This window comes from Mustela lutreola, chromosome 8 (genome assembly GCF_030435805.1).
Source record: "Mustela lutreola isolate mMusLut2 chromosome 8, mMusLut2.pri, whole genome shotgun sequence".
In the NCBI taxonomy this organism is placed as follows: domain Eukaryota; kingdom Metazoa; phylum Chordata; class Mammalia; order Carnivora; family Mustelidae; genus Mustela; species Mustela lutreola.
Window position 1 is genome coordinate 48,859,280 of NC_081297.1, and position 19,621 is coordinate 48,878,900.

General features: G+C 44.3%; 1 protein-coding gene and 1 pseudogene across 1 annotated transcript in view; both read right to left on the reverse strand.

The window, feature by feature from the left end:
- Positions 1–1,885, reverse strand: part of LPCAT3 (lysophosphatidylcholine acyltransferase 3) — a 39,546-nt gene extending 37,661 nt beyond the window's left edge. The window contains exon 1 of the mRNA XM_059184682.1: positions 1,631–1,885. Within this exon, the coding sequence (XP_059040665.1) occupies positions 1,631–1,781 (151 nt within the window). The 5' untranslated portion in view covers positions 1,782–1,885. The remainder of the gene's footprint in view (positions 1–1,630) is intronic.
- A 10,993-nt stretch (positions 1,886–12,878) lies between these two features.
- LOC131839703 (glutathione peroxidase 1-like) lies at positions 12,879–13,787 on the reverse strand (annotated as a pseudogene).
- Between the last annotated feature and the right edge of the window lie 5,834 nt (positions 13,788–19,621).

Here is a 19,621-nt window from a genome sequence, read left to right on the forward strand (position 1 = left end):
AGCCCTAGCTCCATTCAACAGGTTGCCCCTAATAATTTGTTGCTACTTATGTTACATTCTCAATTTATAGTGGAGGAATCAACAGTGAGCTTCCAAATGAATGAACATAAACACTCTTAAATGCCAATTACAACACCAACAAATAAGTGGGTGAGAAACAAGTCTCAAGGAGTAGAAGTTCAAAGTTGCTGTGGTGTGAAGAATTCTAGATTGGGGTTTTGATAAATCTGGGTTAGATCTGAGAGATACTGAGGTGTCTTTTGCCTTTTACACTTCTACAAGGGAGGGAAAAGGGGACCTTTAGTTGGAAGAAAGGAAGATCAGCTTGGTTTTATATGTAAAAAGCAAGTAACAATTATAGCAGCTGCTAAGGTTATTTAAATATAAATGAATGCCTCTCACATTATCTAGATCTAGTTAACACCCTTAGGTGATATCATATTCAATGTTTCTACTGACTACTGGATACATTCCAAACTTCTTCCTGGCATTTAAGGAATCCCACATCTAACTTTTATCCCCAACTTCTCATGACTCTGATCTCTAATCTCTTGTCCCAGTCCTGTTTGCTTCATTCTTCCCTACCCCTACTCTCCTAGCTGGAAGTCCCATAACCTTCATAAAACCTTCCAACTACTCAAACGTTTATGCATCAGCTCTTGATCTTTGAATTCCTACAGGACTTTACAAGCTGTCCTTCTAGGTAGGCATTAGTGTCCTCATTTCATAGATAAGCAAATTGAGGCCCAGAGGGGTTAAGGAACTCGCCCAGGGTCCCACGGTCCACCAGCAGCAGCAAGGCTGGGTCTGACTTGCTTGCCTTCCCAAGTCCACACTTTTTTCCCCCTCATTGTGCCATGCTGCTTCCTTGTATTAAAAAACCAAGGAGGAAGGATGCAGCAAAAAAGCCTATAAAGCAGTTATAATTCAGCTTGTTGTGACATAAAGTCAGACACATCACATCCTTTGAACCATATGGGTAATAAATGCTTGGAGTAGCATAGTTTCTAAAGGGGGTTGTCAGTCCTGTTTCCCAAGCCCAGTATTAAAATGATATCCCAGGATAAATGACAGGTGAGTAAAGTTAAGAAGGGGGGAAAAAGCAACAAGGTATAAGAAGAAAACATCAGAAACAAGACAGAAAAGAGAAGTAAGTGTAATATAAGCTGGCAATGCAGAAAAAGACTCCGAACATGCAAGGACAGAATTCGGGGCTTAGGGACCCACAAAGCTAATACCTAAGTTAGGGAGCCTATCCCTACCGACAAGAAGCGCGCATGTGTGAGAGTTGATATTAATAACAGACAGTAGTACACATGGACAAAGAGTGGAACTCAAGAGAGAGACAAATAAGGATAGGTCGTGGGGACATAGGGGAGATCATGGCATAATGAGGGGCCAGAAGGGTACAGCAGGGGTCACAGAGAAAGGTAAAGAGGTTCAGAGGGCACGGCGCCCCTAGACTCGAGGAAAGACTTGTCTTCCTCTCGATAGCTGGTCGGCGTGATTGAAGATTCACATCCGCACCCCACAAAGCCTTCCTGGGTGGCTCCGGAAAGTGAGGGGGGGGTCACGTCCCCATTCCCCGGGGACTCCGCGAGGGGGCGGAGCGAGGCAGGAGGGTCCTTACCCATAAAGATGGAGATGATGAGCCGCAGCGCCTGTTCCGACGCGCCCAGGGACGTCGCCAACTTGTTAAGGCTCAGCTCCTCGAAACCAAACCGCAGCACCTTCGCCAGCTCCGCCACCGTTCCCACGTCCCCCTCAGCTGCGGACGCCATCTTTGCTCCGGGCGTCCCCCAGGGACCCCCCAGCTCCGCGCGCCCCGAATGTGGGCACAAGGCTGTAGCTTCACCCCCAATTCCGGCCGGGAGCCCGCCCACGGCGTGCGCATTGGCTGCGGGCCCGCCCAGCGGCTCCAGACTCCCCCGGCTATTGGTCGGCCTGAGAAGGGGGCGGGGCCTAGGGAAGCAAGGTAGGCAGAGGGCGGGTCTGAACGTTTGTAAAGCAAAGGTGACTCCCGCCGAGAATGAGCGCGGGTCGGGTCGGGGGCGGGGCTTGGAATCGGGAACTAGAGTTGCGATTGGAAAAGACTAAAGCCGGCGGCGAGGTGATTGTACAACTCGGTTCTAACTGCTTGGGGGAGGAGTCGATGAGGGCGAGTGTCCGGCCGGCTCGTGCGCTGCCTTCCCATTGGCTGAGGCGGGAGCAGGCGAGAGTCGGGACGGGGGGGGGGCGTCACCCGACCGCGAGGTTACTCTCGGTCGCCGGCGCGCCGGGGTTACTGGGGCATGTAACGGAGAGGGCGGGAATTCCTGGAGCGGCTTCGCGAGCGCCTCCTAACGGCAGCTCCGGGCCGTTCTCAAACCGTTAGCACGCCGCCTTCACTGCGCATCGCTTTATGCGCAATCTGCTGTGTTAAACCCTCACCTTTCCCGAGAGGCGAGAAAACTGACGTATTCCGTTTTAGTCTTTGTTGGTTTTATTGACAATAAACGAGTTTGTCACTATGTAAGTAGTGCAGGTTCATGGTAAAGGTTCAAACAGTTTAGAGACATAAAGTAAGAAGAGCTCTTTCCTCCCACCTTGCTTCCCAGTCTTACTTCTTACGGGTAACCACCGCTCAGATTGCACTAACGAAAATGTGCCGAGCCCTTCGCGTTTGCCTGCGACTGTGCTGGGCTCTGGGGAATATAATGATGAATCCAAAGCAGTGGAGTGGGCATGCTGCACGGTCATAGTGTTAATGCATGTGTAATTGAAGGGTACTATAAGAGTATGTAACAGAAAACCGAGTTTCTTGTAATAACTGGAATTTGCGGAACATTCTTGTACATTATAGCTTATACTTCTGTAGCACTTTGCTGCTCACAAAGCATTTATAACCATATTATTTCACTTAATTTGGCTGTGAAACAGGATGTTAATTATGATTCCGTCTCATGGGCAGAGGCTTGGAGAAGTTAAGGAATTTGCTAAGTTCCTTTTCCAGTAAGTGGAAGAGACAGAATTTAAACTGAAATCTGTTAAATTTCACTTTCCTCTCCCCCGTTTTTAGGAAAAAAATTAAAAATATGAAATATTCAGAACAGCTGAGAATAAGATACACCCCCCCATTAGGAAACAAGTATCTGATATACAATTGAGGAGCCTAGTATATGCCTACTCCGTGGCATTTCCCTCCTTCCCTTCTCAGAGGTCAAAACTTTACTGACGTTGGTATTTATCGGTCCCATTCCTATTTTTATATCTTACATAATGTGTACATCTAGAGAGAATATACAGTAAGTTTGCATGCTTTTAAATTTTATATCAATGGGATTACAGTGAATGGATCATTTTGCAGATTGTTTTTATGCTTATCTTTATTGAGATATAGTCGTGTTTTCACGTGTAGTTCGAATCCACTCATTTACAGTGATGTAATATTCCACTGTATGATCATACTACTTAGCTTTTCGTGGTCATGTTGAGAAATACTTGGGTCATTTCCTATTAATTTGTATATTGTTTTAGGACAAGCATTGTTGCAGTGAGCATTCTTTAAGCAAGAGTGAGAGTTTCTCTAGGACTGTGACTTCAAACCTTTTTTTTAATTAACTGAGATCTCCTGTATGAAACACATTGCTATCCAGTAAACACACATATTCATACACTAGACAACAAACACATATAATACTCACACAAACATACCCACAATACACACGGCCATATTGATACTTTCTACTCTATTTTAATTCATTAAAAAATTGCTGATCAGAATCCACTAACTTGATCAATACCTACTGGTAGTTCGTGATCCTCACTGAGGAAAGACTTCCCTAGTGTTTGTAATCAGGAAGGGAATTATGGGTTGTAGCTTATGCACACTTTTAACTTTATTAGATTTTGTTGAATTGAAGTGTCTGGGTAGATGTTATTTAAGACCCTTAAAATATCTGACTTGCTGAATAAGTAAAATATATTTGTTAAAGCATCTTGTCAACTGGACCTTGTCTAAAAATGTAGAAAGTTGTGGGATGCCAGGGTGGCTCAGTAGCTTAAGCAGCCGACTTGATTTCAGCTCACTTGAGCCACGCCCACACACCCACCCATAGGGCTCTGCAGGGGAGTCTGCTTTGGATTCTCTCTCCCTCTTCTTCTGCCCTCTCCTCCCTCTCCACTTGCACACACATGCACACATTCTCTCTCTCAAATACATAAACAAGTCTAAAAAAATGTAGAAAGTTGTTTTTTGTTTGTGTCATACAACTGGATAACATGTCTGCCCCTTCTCCGGCTTCTGGTGTTCCAAGAGAAGGGTGGGCATGGGACAGAGGCTGTGTCTATGTTGACACAACAGGTGCCTATTTTCCTTTCTCCTCAAGTGTTTGGTTAGCCACATTCTCTTCATTCCTTCCCTTCTCTTTACTGCAGTCTTGGTAGTATGTCTTTCTATTTCTCCTTTCTTCCTTCCCTTCCTTCTTTCCTTCCCTTTGGCTCCTTGATCTCTATGATCATCAGTAGGGTTTCTCATCTTAGAACACCTTGGCTTTCTCTGAAGTTACTGCCCTCTTTTTCTTTTTCCTCCCTACCATAATTTTGTGAAAACAATCTTGCATTCTCATCATGGCAGAGATGGTTGGTATTTACTCGGCTAACACATTAACCCACTTGTCTTTACTCTCATTAAAATTTGGTATTCATTTTCACCATTTATAAAACTAATCACCCAAAGACCACCACTACTCCTTAATAGTTATATTTACTTTCTCTACTCAGTCTCAGATTTTTAATTTCCAAGAGCTCTTTTTTTTTTTTTTTAAATGCTGGAATAACTTCTTTCCAGCATTCTTTTTTTTCTTTTAAAAAGATTTTATTTTTAAGTAATCTCTACACCCTACGTGGGGCTTACACTTAGAACCCCAAGATCAAGAGTTACACACTCCACTGACCGAACCAGCTGGGTCCCAGCATTCTTGTTTATGTACACAATCTGCTACCTTAGCCTCCTGAGAAAAAATTAGGGATTTTGGAGGAAGATTGATTTTTCTTTCCTTCCTTCCTTCCTTTCTCTATTTGTCATTACCCTTCGATTCCTTGCATTTTTCCTTTTTCCTCTGGATTTTTGTTTTCTTTTTGTTTCTTTCATATATTTTACGGTGATGACTGTCCTTCCATATACAAACAAGGAATCTCAAAGTTGACTGGGTATAGGGATGACTAATATATATGTGAATTGTATATATGTGATTGGGCTCGGAGCCCTCCTTTTGGTTGAGAAACTCCCAAATGTCAGCATGTGGAGGGTTTATTCTTTAGGATTCTACAGTTTCTTCAGAGGAACTGGCCAGTCTTCTGCCAGGAAGGCATGTACCTGTTTTTAGCTCCATATCTCTCCTTTGTTCTTTGGAATGCCTACTGTTCCAGAGTCCAGAGTTTCTCATATCCATTTTCTCAGTTATAGCATCAACTATCTGCCTGCTACTGGTAGGGTTGGGTATTTACCTAATGGTGACTGGTCGGGGAGGGGGTTTGAGTCTAGGCTTTCAGGCCTCCGACTTGGCTCCTGGTCAACTACTGCCCTCTGCTGTATCATCTAGCTCCCTTCCCCCACCATCTTTCCATTCTCCAAAAATGTATTTAAAAGATTCTCCTGAAACTGGGTTGCAGGGGTGCAAGAGCCCCCAGTTCTGGGGGTTCCAAACAGACCAGGTTGAGCCACCTGCAGCTGACAAAATCCAAAGGCACAGAGATGAGTGGTGGTGAAACCGGAAAGGAATTTATTTCAGTGAGGCCAGAGCTAGTCAGACACAGGCTAATGTCTCAACGACAGTCTCTCAAGTGCTGAAGCTACTTCTAGGCTTATATAAGGCAAATGTGGGACAAGGGTCAGTCGGTACACGCAGGTGAGCAATACAGGCCGGGTCAGTCATTACCTTGGGGTCAATCACTGATGGTTGGTGTGCTCCGGGCTCAGGGGGTTTTGCTTGAGGGGTTAGTTTTGGTTCCCATCACAGGATGTATTGTTCACAGGGTCTTCTGTCTGAGTTAAGAGATAAGCTGGGAAGAAGAACTTAATCAGAAAGTTTGAGGTTAAAATGGAAGTAGCTGAAGTCCTCTTTCATCTTTACTTTGTTCTTATAGATTTATATCTTTCCCCTTCTATCCTTCACTATTATTTTACAGGATCTTAGGTAAGTCAATCTGCCATCTTTATCAGCAGCCTCCTTCTTTGATTTAAAAATGTTTTTTCTGGGGTGCGTGGGTGGCTCAGTTGGTTAAATGTCTGACTCTCGGTTTTGGCTGAGGTCCTGATCGATCTCATGGGTCATGGGATTGAGCCTCATGTCTCAGGTTCCATGCTCAGTGGGGAGTCTGCTTGAAGGTTCTTTCCTTCTGCCCCTCCCCCATTGCTCGTTTGCTCTCAAATAAATAACATCTTTTAAAATATATATATATTTTCTAGATGGTCTACTTTAAAAAAATACTTTTGAAGATTTTATTTATTTATTTAGAGAGCAGGTGGAGAGGGGCAAGGCGAGAAGGAGAGAGAGCATCTCAAGGAGGCTCCTTGTTAAGCACAGATGACCACACAGGGCTGATCCTACAACCAGGAGATCCTGGCCCCAGCCAAAACGAAGAGTCGGACGCTCAGCCGAGCAAGCCACCCAGGTGCCCCTAAAAAACACTTTTAGGTAACCTATTTTTCTAATAGTTTTAGATCTTTAAAGAACATGCTTAGGCAGCTATATTACTCTGTTCTACAGACAAACAAAACCAGTAGGATCTATTGATCTATCTATCTTTCTATCTATCTGATCGGCTCATGTGAATATGGAGTCTGAGAAGTCCCAAGATGTGCAGTCAGCAAACTGGAGACCCAGGAGAGCCAATGGTAAATGGTTCTGAAAGCCTGAGAACCAGGAGAGCGAATGGTGTAAGCTCCAGTTTCAGTGTGGGTGGGAAGGCAGGGGAAGACTGATATGCCAGCTTGAAGGCAACCAGAGAGAGCAAATTTTCCCTTACTCAGGCTTTTGTTCCATTTAGACTTTGAAAGATATGGATGAGACCCACCTCCTTTGGGGAGGGCAATCTGCTTTACTCAGTCTACATATTTAATCTTTAATCTCATCCGGAAACACCTTTATGGACCCAGAATAACTTTTAACCAAATATCTGGGCATCTCTAGGCCCAGTCAAGTTGATATATAAAATTAACCATCACAAGTCTATCTCTTGTCACCTTGGCATCCATATTCATCTCCTTAAATCATACTCATTCTCCAAATAAAGACAACAGCAAGGTCATATTTCTACCTAAAACAATAGAACAATCCTCTGTACTACTGAGAACACACCAACTTCTTCACCAGAAGAGGAGGTGAAGTTATTGAGTGATGTTTTACTCTTCTCCTTGATATCTCATAACTTAAATACATGATGTAAAATTTAAAATACTTAAAAACTATGATATAAGAGAAGGAAGAAACCAAAGATTCTTGTTATGTATATATTTATAACAAAATAAGGAGGAATATTCATGACAATTACAGTCTGTTTCTGTAACTGGTCACGTGGTTATAGCTGTTATTTGTAACTACCTTCTGTTATTTATTCTGTATTCTCTTTGCCTTCAGCAAGCACCTCAGTTGGTTCTTTATCTGGTGGAATTGAAATAGGAAAGATGATTGGGTTCGAAGCTGACCACCAAGAAAGAATTCTTGAGATGTCTTTGGTGCAAAAAGGTGGTTTTATTAAAGTACGGGTTTTGTTAAAGGCAAAACCCAGGGTACAGTGGCCTATCCAGCCTGGGGGAAGCCATGGGCACAAGTTAGAGCCACATAGTCATTGGGTCCCATTAGGAGACAGTCATCCAATTCTGGGCCTCCTTTAACTGCAGCCAAGATAACAAGGGCTATTCTGTTTTGGAGGGCCGTCTTTTGAACTAGTGTAATAAAAGACAGGTCCATGGTTACTTTGTAGGGACCCAAGGGAATCCAAATCTAGGGACAATTTCTCTTAGCAAAGTTTTTGTCACCTCTGTGGCCTTTTTACCCAAATAAGTCTCCTGGTGTAAACCCTGTATTACCATCCATTGCTTATTTTTAGGTATAAGGATCTTTCCTTCATTATTAACAAGTCAGTCCTGTGCATTTTTGAATATCCTTGTTCCTGGGCTAGGTGAATTTCTTGGTCTGAAGAGACTGGACTTATGGATTTTACTGGAATTAAGACTGGTAAAAGACAATATTTGTTGATTTTGTGTTGCCTTCTTGGCTGCACGGTCTACTGAATCGTTTCCTTTAGAGTCTAAGGTCATATCCTTTGTGATCATGGTATCTCCCCTGCCAGGTAAGTATCAGGTCATATCCTTTGGATGTCCTTTGAGGTGAATTATGACTACCTCCTTAGGTAAGTATACAGCCTCAATAAGAGTCATAAGTTCAGGCCCATATTTGATTGGGGAGTTATGGGTTGATAATAATCCCCTTTTCTTCCAAATTGCTTCATGAGCATATAGGACCAGGAAGCTATACTTGGTGTCAGTATAAATATTGATTTTTAAGGCTTTGGCAATTGCAAAGCACAAGTGAGCACTATAGCATACTCAGTGTTTCTTATTCCCTTTTCCATGGAACTATAGCCATCAGTAAACCATCTGCATTTTCAATGGGGGTATCTTTTAAAGCTGGTTGAGTAGAATAAACAAGATCAATAACCTCTGAATAGTTATGCTCTAAAGACATATGGTAGTCAGGTCCAGGCATAAGGTAGCTAGGTTTAAAGTTTGACAGATTTTGGGGTGCTTGGGTGGCTTGGTCATTGAACATCTGTCTTGGGTTCAGGTCATGATCCCAGGGTCCTGGGATCGAGCCCCGCCTCAGGCTCCCTACTGGGCAGGAAGCCTGCTTCTCCCTCTCCTACTCCCCCTGCTTGTGTTCTCTCTCTCGCTGTTTCTCTCTCTGTCAAGTAAATAGATACAATCTTTAAAAAAAAAGTTTGACATATTTTAAGTATTATTTCAAACATATCTTTTAAAAATTTTATTTATTTATTTATTTGACAGACAGAGATCACAAATAGGCAGAGAGGCAGGCAGAGAGAGAGGGGGAAGCAGGCTCCCCGCTGAGCAGGGAGCCCGATGGGGGGCTCAATCCCAGGACCCTGAGATCATGACCCGAGCTGAAGGCAGAGGCTTTAATCCACTGAGCCACCCAGGCACCCCTATTTCAAGCATATCTGTAAGTATAGCCTGGTATTTAATAAGTCAGTCTCCCATCATTCATTGGTGGCCTTTGGTCTCTAAGACACTCTGGCCTTATGTGAAGTCATTATAGTCAGGGACTGTCCCATAGTGAGTTTTGAGGCTCTTTCTTCTAGGAGGGCTCCTCTATGCTTAGCTAAAGCCTTTACTTGCAATTTTATATCAATGGAGGTGACTTCCAGGATAAACATGACTAGGGAGAAAACCACTGAGAAGCCTTCTTTGTTTGAGGTCCAGCCTTAACAATGCCCTAATTACGAGGAATCACTGGCAAGTGGGAGAAGACTCATCTCGAGAGACAAGGGCATTCTCAATCTAATCCAATCATAAAGAAAGTGGGGTCATCCATTACCTCCACAAGTCCACAGTTAATCCCATAGAGGGGGCATGCTCTGGTTTAAGGAGCAATTTTGTCATCCCCCAGCCACACAGAATTGGTCAAGGTGATAGCTGAGTTTTACAGTTACAATGTTGGGAAGGGTTATAGAACACTTCTGTAGTACTCCTTGATTTATTTTGTAACAAGAGTACTTTTCATCATCAGACTACTGTTATGTGGTATAATATGGCTTTGCAACTCAAACAGAATTACCTGATGCTAGCAAAAATTATACTGATATGATATTGATGGCCAACTGTTTTGGGAGAGAGAATTACAACCACCACAAGATTGTAATATCTATGGAAATTAACTGGCTGGAGAAATGGTTACAGGTAACAGAAAATTTAATTACCATTTTAAACCAATCAACTCAAACATATCATAACCATAGATAAGGAAGATACTCAAATTAAGTCAAGATTATCGGAGCACCCGGGTGGTTCAGTGGGTTAAAGCCTCTGCCTTCGGCTTAGGTCATGATCCTAGGGTCCTGGGATGGAGGCCCACTTTGGGCTCTCTGCTCTGCGGGGAGCCTACTTCCTCCTCTCGCTCTGCCTGCATATCTGCCTACTTGTGATCCCTGTCAAATAAATAAACAAAATATTTTAAAAAAATTATCGAAATTCCTGGAAGGGATTTTTTTTAATTCATCTTTTGCCTTTCTAATCCGTACCTATTCCCTATTGGTTGCTTCAAATATTATTAATTGGATTTTTATTACTATTTCTGTAGCTATGTTATGAATGTTACAAAAAGGCAAAGGGAAGAACTCACCACAAAGCACATGTACAATGTTTGCATGACAGTTAGATCTCATTGAAAAAAAAATCAACTGCAATAATTCCTATTAAAAGCCATATTGTTAACCCTGTCCCTACCCCCACATAGACTCCTAGGCCCCCTCAATCAGGCCTAGCATCGAGGGACATGATGGACCCATGGCAGAAAAGGAATCACCCTGACATTAAGGGACAAAACAATGATCATCAATGCTTTCTGCCAGAAGATTATTGATCAAAGTGGGAGGGGCGCTACAGGGAAGCAATGAGAAAAAAACTGTCTAAAGGCCCTGATGTAAGGGAGGCCATTTTTTTATTTCTTTCTAAGTCAACATGACTACATAAATTTTGTTTAAACCAAAAGCCTGATTTAAGGCCTGCCAAGCGTCTGCTTTACAAATGAGCAGCCTGAAGGAAAGCCTCCTGTCCTTACGATGTCTATCAATGCTTATTCCTATATTCTATGCCTACATAGCAATCTATAACTTTTTTGAGAGATGGTACCTCTGACATATTGATTTATGGCTCTTTATGTAAAAAAAATATATATATAATCCTGTGAAAACCGTTCACTCCCTGGAGTACTTTCTCCCCTGTGAAGACTGTTTTCCAGGCAGCTGTCCTAATTTGGGCTCCAATAAAACTCTCTTCTTTCTTCTCATATTAGAGTTCTTTTGGATCAATTTATGTTGACAGAACGAATATAGCACATTGTGCTTTATAAAGTCATAAGTATGTGTACCTTTAATGTGTCAGTTTAGGTGGCATAGAGGGACCCCCCCCCCCCATTGGCTTTACTTTATTTTTGTCTTTGTCCATTTGGACTGCTGTACCAAAATGCCACAGACTGGGTGGCTTACGAACAACAGAAATTTACTTCTCACAGTTTGGGATGCTGGAAGTCCAAGACCAGGGTGCCAGCATGGTTGGATGGGGGACTTCTTTGGTGTTACAGAATTTTTGGTGTTCTCACATAGGCCTGGGAGCCATCTGGGGTTTCTCCCCACCCCTGGGGCTCTTTTAAAAGAGAACTAAGCCTAAGAGAACTAAACCCTAAGAAGGCCCTTCTTCTTAGGGTTTTTCTATGTCGGGACTTTTCACTGTTTGGTCTACTGAACAATAAGTGAATTGGTGTTTTGCCAAGCATTGTTTATATTAGAGTTTAAAATTTTTTTTTCTTTTTAATTTACTGGACAGACAGAGATCACAAGTAGGCAGAGAGGCAGGCAAAGATAGGAGGAAACAGGCTCCCTGCGGAGCAGAGAGCCCGATATGGGGCTTGATCCCAGGGCTCGATCCGAGGATCCTGGGATCATGACCTGAGCCAAAAGCAGAGGCTTTAACCCACTTAGCCACACAGGCACCCCAAGAGTTTTTGACAATAATGCTGATACCCTGTATGTTGTAGTGATGGAATTCTCTTCCTGACGCCTGATGTTTCCTTATAGGAATCCTCCTCTAAGAAAGCTGAAATCTACCTGTGCTACAGAGCCCTAGGGAGATTGTAGCTTTCAGAGTTGAGTGCTTGGCTAAGGGAGGCAGTGTTAATTTGGCCAATGGCATTCCTCAATCAGGACCAAGGAGGAAATTGTTAAGGCTGACTGATCTGGAGTTCAAACAGCTTGTTCACAGGCTGGGGAGTGGCAGAGTCTCAAAAATTTGCTGCATGGGTTTCAAGGTCATACACATATTGCAGGTAGGCTTGGTGGCATTGCCTGTGCCCTAATTCATGAAGTAACTGTAATCTGTTAGTGAAATTAAAAAGGGGAAGAAAAACTGGCATCAGGGCCTTTGGCAGAGGTACTGGTCCTTAAACTAAGGGCACAGGCTTCTGAAAACTTCAGTAGGAACTGCAGTTTCAAGAATCTACTGGAGGTCCTTTCTCTAGCTGAAACAAACACGGGGATGAGGTCTTTAGAGATTCCATAAAAGGGGCAAAAGGGAAACCATCTGTCCTCTACATTGTGGAGTCTGGACTGTAGGCAGAGCTCACCTATCAATGCAACATTGGGCACCAGAAGTTTGGAACCAAGGGGGAAACTGGAAATGAAATGTTCCATTCAGGAAGACCCATATGTGGTAAGTATAGAATGTCCAAATTAACCTTTTTCTAAATGATTTCTTCCACTTGTGCTTAAGTTCACCAGCTATGGATTCTGAACGGTTAGCATAAACCTAAGGGCATTAAGGTGAGGTCAAAAAAGATTTTCTCCTTCCCTCAGATACACATGAATTTATTTGTCAGTCTTTGGCAACATTAAGTATGGGTTTGGAAATATAATTTTAATTTTTCCTGGGATGTTTGCTTTGGGGTCTGGGGTTGGCTGTTTAAAAAAACCACATTTTGTGGTTGTGGGGCTGGTGGTGTGATATTCTTGCACCTCATGAACTCTTTGGACTTTTCAAAACTGGACTCGGGAAAGGTTGGCCTGGGAGCTAGCACAGTATCCGAAATCTTGCAGGACCTATCTCATGCAGATTTTACACCCTCGCGGTTGAACTCGCCAGAGGGTAACGCTGTGACTGCCAAGCAGCGGGGATAGGTACGGTGCCCTAAGCACGGCTGGGGCTCGATGCCAGGCTCTCTGTCCTTGGTTAGAAATCAGGAGGCTGTACCTGCGCCCAGGCACACCCTCTGGGCCCACCAGGAACTTCTAGTTCCAGGTGCCGTCCTTGGGGCACACCTGAGATCAGGTGATGAACTTGGGGTCCGTTCTGAGCTCAGTGGTGTGATCACTGGGGGCGGGCAGAGTCCCCGCACGAAGGCGAAGACGCGGTGAGCTGTTTCCCTCTACTTCTCGAAAAGCGTCAAGGTGGGCTCGAACCCGCTGCCGGATGGGACGTACTCAAGGGGATTCAGGATCTCTCTTCTTCGTTCCTGGCGTCTCCTCCTGATGCATGCATGAACTGGTTGCACCGGAAGCCGGGAAGCTGAGCACCACCAGTCCCCTGAGGCGGAGGCCCCGCTGCAGCTCGTCCATTTGGGCGGAGTCCCGGACTGTTGTGCCTCAGAGAGAGGGCCACATTCTCAGCACCTTGTCCCGCGGGGAGGCCAGGCTGCCGGGCTCCCCGCTGGCCAGAGGACGCGCAGAGAAGGCCTGCACAGAGCTAGGGGCCACAGCCCAGAGCTGAACTGCGCACGGGGGTTGGGGGGTGGGGTGTGTGACTGTAGGACCGGAGTGCCTATTGCTGGCATTTTTTTTTAAAGACTGTATTTATTTATTTGACAGAGATCACAAGTAGGCAGAGAGGCAGGCAGAGAGAGAGGAGGAAGCAGGCTCCCTGCTGAGCAGAGAGTGGGGCTCGATCCTAGGACTTTGAGATCATGACCTGAGCCAAAGGCAGAGGCTTAACCCACTGAGCCACCCAGGCACCGCATTGTCGGCATTTCTTAATACTGTCATTTAATCTCACTGTTGAGCTCTGAGAGTTATCTTGGTTAACAAGAATGTAATGCAGATGGGAATGGACGAGGTGAATTTTTGATCTTGGGTGCAGAATGTATTTAAAGTTAGTGCATTGCTCAGAATCATTTTGGGGGCTTCTGGGGCGTGGGTGCTGGAGGGCACAAAAGAGGAACAGCAGTTGGCCCTGGGTGAATGGAGTCCTAATTAGATTCCTGTTCTTTTTTCTCCTGGGTAGACTGCCACATCCTTAGCTGATGATATGCTTAATTATCAAATCTAACAGGTTAAAGAGGAAACGCGTGGAAGTGTTGGGGTGGGGGGAAATGTTTGTACCACCTCTGACAGAACTTTCCTGATGGACAGAGCTCCACCATAGGACTGTTGTGGCCACTCCATTCCATCTCTCACTTAGCCCCTGGGAGGAAGAGTGACTTATTTAACTGGTAAGGATGGGAAGAATAAATGGCGGGGGGGGGGGGGGCGGGCACCCTTACCTTGGCCCTTCTTCCTCTTGGGAGTTAACTGCCCACAGGGAACATATGTTCTCTGCTTGAGAAAGCCTTCCCTGCCTAGTACTGTCTGTGTCTAGAAGGGTAATTCTAATTCTGGGGTTTAATTAGCCACCATTTATTTGTCTTTTACACTAGGCTACTTACTCTATCTTGGCTTTTATTGCCATTAAAGATAATATTTTGAGCTCCATTTGCTGCTTTTGTTTGATTTCTCACTTTCTGTAAAACTTGGAACAGAAAGAAGGTTGGTAACTGACATTGTGAATACGATATTTATGATTCTGAGTAACACTAGTGATTATTTTCTAAAATAGCCTTAGGAATGGGTGTTACGCGTAAGCAATTGAATCTTGGAACACTACATAAAAAACTAATGACGTACTGTATGGTGACTAACACAACATAATAAAAAATATTAATAAAAAAAATAAAATTTCCTTAGGGCACCTGGGTGGCTCAGTGGGTTAAGCATTCTACTCTTGATCTCAGCTCAGGTCTTGATCCCAGGGTTGTGAGTTCAAGCCCTACACTGGAGCCCATGCTGGGTGTGGAGCCTACTTAAAAAAAAAAAGAAAGAAAGAAAAAGAAAGAAAGAAAGAAAGAAAATAAATCTGGGGTGGGTGAGTGGTTCAGTTGGTTAAGTGTCCAACTCTTGATTTTGGCCCAGGTCATTGATCATCTCAGGGTTGTGGGATCGAGCCTGAGTGCTGAGTCTGCTTGTCCCTCTCTCTCTACTCCTTCCCTTGCTCTCTCTCTTTCTCTAAAATAAATAAATAAAAATAAATAAAATCTTCTAAAAAAAGTCCTTTTCATGTTTATACACATTTAATATTAACATGTAAATTTCTAACTTTTGTTTGAATATTCACATTATCACATCAGCTGGGGTTCAGATGACCCTGAGGGTGACAATGAGCAACACCATTTTTATGACTCCCAATGATACTGAGCAGATTATGTAACGGTTTCAAGTCTGTCACTGTGAGAGGTCTTGGCTTGTGCTCTTGCTGAATGGGAGAAGGTGGCCAGGTCCAGAGATGGCATCTCATGTGTGATTTGTTGTCTTCTTGAGATTTATTTATTTATTTAAAAGATTATTTGTTTATTTATTTGACAGAGAGAGAGAGGCAGAGAGAGAGAGAGATAGAAGGAACACAAGCAGGGGGAGTGGGAGAAGGAGAAGCAGGCTCCCCACGGAGCTGGTTGCCTGATGTGGGACTCAATCCCAGGACACTGGGATCATGACCTGAGCCAAAGGCAGATACTTAACCGACTGAGCCACCCAGGTGCGCCTCTTCTTGAGATTTAGAGAGAAAAATAAAATATTGTCGTTGGACGGCAAAATTGAAGAGGTGAAGTCAAAACACATGTGAGGGTAGGAGGGAGTCACTGACTTTTACGGTGAGTGTTGAATTCAGAAGGCAAAGGAGAAGCAAGCTTTGGACAATTTGGTAAGATGTTCTCTACTCCCTGCCCCCTGCTATGTACTGAGGCATGCTGGGAAGCTCTTGAGGAGACCACTGTTGCTGCTGCTCTGATGGTGCTTGGAGATGGCGTTGTTGTGTAAGGGCCTATTCAGCCAGAGTGGCCCCACCCCGGTTGAACTGCCGCACCAAGCACCCCCCCACCCCGCCCCAGGGAAACTTACTGAAAAACAAGTTCCCGAAACCAGTACCAGGTAACAAAGCCCAAATATGAGGGTGGGTCAGGCCAGGTGGAGGTATTCAATCAGTGGGGGCGCATACTGTCTCCTAGCTACCAAGGAGTATGGGTCCCACCCTTTGGGCACCTTTTGGGCACCAATTCTAACCAATGTGATAGGCTGGTTCACATTCTACTAGGGTAAATTGTAATTCAATTGGTGACCTAGCATGACTATGCAGCTTTCTCTGTGTGTTAGAATTTCATTGGCCACCTGTGTGTGGCCAGGCCCAACCACATGGCCTTTGCTCTATAAAAGTTAGTCTGTGAAACAGAGAGGCATCGTCCTCTCTGTAAGGGATGGCCCCGACTGGTCTGCTTGATGGTCAGTTTGATTCTTGATGCTTGGCGTGAAATAAAGCTTTGCTTGACCTTTGCTTTGTATCGGTCTTGCTCCTTTAATCACGGACCCATTATTGGGGGACCCAACAGTTGTTTATTGATGAAGAGCTTACTTAGCACTAGATACATGCTGATATATGTATATATGCTAGATGTCAGGTTTCTCATCTAGTCATGGCTACCTTAGATCCTGATGTTACATAATTGCAGGGTTCTTGTCTCATGGAGTCAGAGAATGAATCTCACGGACACAAAAGGGGGAAGTGAAGTGACGGCTTGTTAAGTGAAGGTGAGAGCAGAAAGGAAAGAGAAAAGCTCCCTAGAGTGAGAGGGGTCCTGAATGGGTGGCCACTGTGGGCTGTCGCTGGAGTCTTTTATGGAGAGCTGACTGGAAAGACTGTGGCCTTGAAATTCTTGTGCAAGGACTGCTGACAACATCCTTAATGGCTCACTTCTCTGAGGTCTGGTCATTTTCTGCAATTACAAGGAAGCTGGTAACCGTCCCCCCTCCCCCAAAAAACCACCCTCCCTAACGTCCAGGACCAGGTGGGCTAGTTGGTTCTCTTATCTCTGATTTTGTACACCTCAGTCTTTCTCCACATTTGGGATTTCTGTGAGCCTAGTCCGGAGTCAGGGGCCTCCTGTGTCTCCCTGCCTAGACCTTAACCCTTTCGTTACTCACTGACAGTGATAGCTGTGTCTGAGGGAAGTGATAAGTACATATATATTTTAAGTGATACATATATATATATATATATATATATATATATATATATATTTTTTTTTTTTTTTACTTGTCAGAGAATGAGAAAAAAGTGCAAGTAGGGGGAGCAGCAGGTCAGAGGACAAGCAGGCTCCCCACTGAGGAGGGACCCTGATGCAGGACTCGATCTCAGGACCCTGGGATCATGACCTGAACTGAGGGCAGACACTCAACCAACTGAGCCACCCAGGTGTCCCTGAGAAAGATAGTATTATCCCCATTTTACACATGATAAAGCTGGAGCTTGGAGGGATTAAGTAACTTTTCCAAGGTCACACTCCCCAAAGCAGTGGTAAATGGTCAGAACTCATTGATTCATTTGGTCAGTCATTTCTCAGGTACTCATTGAATGTGTTGTATCAGCCATTGTTCGTAGTTGCAGGCAATGGAGACCAACTCTGATAGATTTGAGCAGATGAGGAATTTATTAGCGGGATCCTGGATTGATGGTTCACAGAAATGCTGGGAGCACTGGAGCACCAAGCGTGGAAGCTTCACAGCAGGAACAATGGTCAGAATATGGCTGCCTTGGGGCACCTGGATGGCTCAGTCAGTTAAACTTCTGGCTTCAGCTCTGGTCATGATCCCAGGGTCCTGGGATGTGGTGAAGACAGATGAATCAGACCCTTCGGAGACCTTACAGACTCATAATTCTCTTCCTTCTAATGTGCACATTTATTTGGCACCATAGTTTGCAAAACTCTTGCACTCTTGTTATTTTCCTGACAGCCATGTAAGGCAGGCAGAACGGATGTTATCTCTATTTTATACTGGAAGAAGCTAAAAAGTTAGGTTAAGGACCCAGTCCTCTGATTCCAGGCCCAGTGCTGGTGAGTCAACCAGCAAATAATTGCAAGGCATCTGGCTTCCCCACTCTTTTTAAAAAAAAGAGTCTTGGGCGCCTGGGTGGCTCAGTGGGTTAAGCCGCTGCCTTCGGCTCAGGTCATGATCTCAGGGTCCTGGGATCGAGTCCCGCATCGGGCTCTCTGCTCAGCAGGGAGCCTGCTTCCTTCTCTCTCTCTCTGCCTGCCTCTCAATGTACTTGTAATTTCTCTCTGTCAGATAAATAAATAAAATCTTTAAAAAAAAATAAAAATAAAAATAAAAAAAATAAAAAAAAGAGTCTATTTATTTATTTGAAAGAGAGAGAGAGAGAGAGAGATCGGGGGAAGGCTCAGAGGGAGCCCAACTCAGGGGCTGGATCTAGGACCCCAGGATCATGCCCTGAACAAAGGCTGACCCCTAACCCACTGAACCACCCAGGCGCCCTTCCCTCCCGACATTTTAATGCTCCCCAAATCAGGAGGCATCTTATAATCAATGGTATATCATAGTTTAATTGGCAGCTCCTTATTCCTAGTGGTGTGTAAACTAAGAGATCCTCTTCCATTGATAAGGTGTAGAGTCCTTGGAATGCGGTTGTTAGATAGGAGTAGGAAGTAAAGTAATAAGGGCCCTAAGGTGATCCAAGAGATCAGGTAAGACTTTGTGGGGGAATTGTGCAGCCTCCCATCCCTTGGTCCCTTTACAAGTCTGAATTCCAAAAGGCTTTTTTTTCCTCCCAAGTGTGGCACCAAAACTCATTTGTCAGCAAAACCTGATCCAAACTGTTGTGAAGTAATTTATAAGGGATACATAAATATAATATATAATTATAACCAAATTATAATTTTAATTATTCTACTTACCATGAAGATCAATATGTGTAGCTGCAGACATACTTTTAATTTTAAATTTATTTATTTATTTGACAGATGGCGAGAGGGGGAACACAAGCAGGGGGAGTGGGAGAGGGAGAAACGGGCTCCCCGCTGAGCAGGGAACCCGATGCGGGGCTCGATCCTAGGACCCTGGGACCATGACCCGAGCCGAAGTCAGAGGTTTAATGACTGAGCCACCCAGGTGCCCTAGCTGCAGAAATATTAATGTTTGATAATGGAGCATTATTCTAGCCTCTTGAGGGGAGGGAGGGGAGAAGGCATTACCAAATATTGGGGCCACATATTGCTCTGTCTTTTTAAAATCTGTAAAATTCTGGATTTTGAAACCCATTTGGACCCAAGGGTTATGGGTAAGGGATTCTGGATTGCATCTGAACCAGGGCTTGACTGGTAGATAGAATTCAGATGTTTGGAGATGTGGGTCTAGGTCTCAGTCATTATCCAACCATTAAGTGTGCTTTAGGAGCAGAGATGACCCGCATTTTTTATAAGTACTCTCCCTTAAGTCATGATTCATACACTGTTGGAGGGTTGGACTTTCTGGGTTTGGTCCCCCCCCCCCCCCCCACAGTACTAATCCCCTCCTTTTCCCACAAATCACCTGACTTCCCTGAAAACTCTAACACACCCTTTGGCTAGAAAAGAACATTGAGTAATTGGTGGAATTCCCCACTCTTTTCCGTCCCTGGAGCCCTGGATGGAGGGACCTTGGGTTCGACCGAAGTATGCAGTTCTTGTTTCAAAAGCAGAGGGAGCTCCAAGATCAA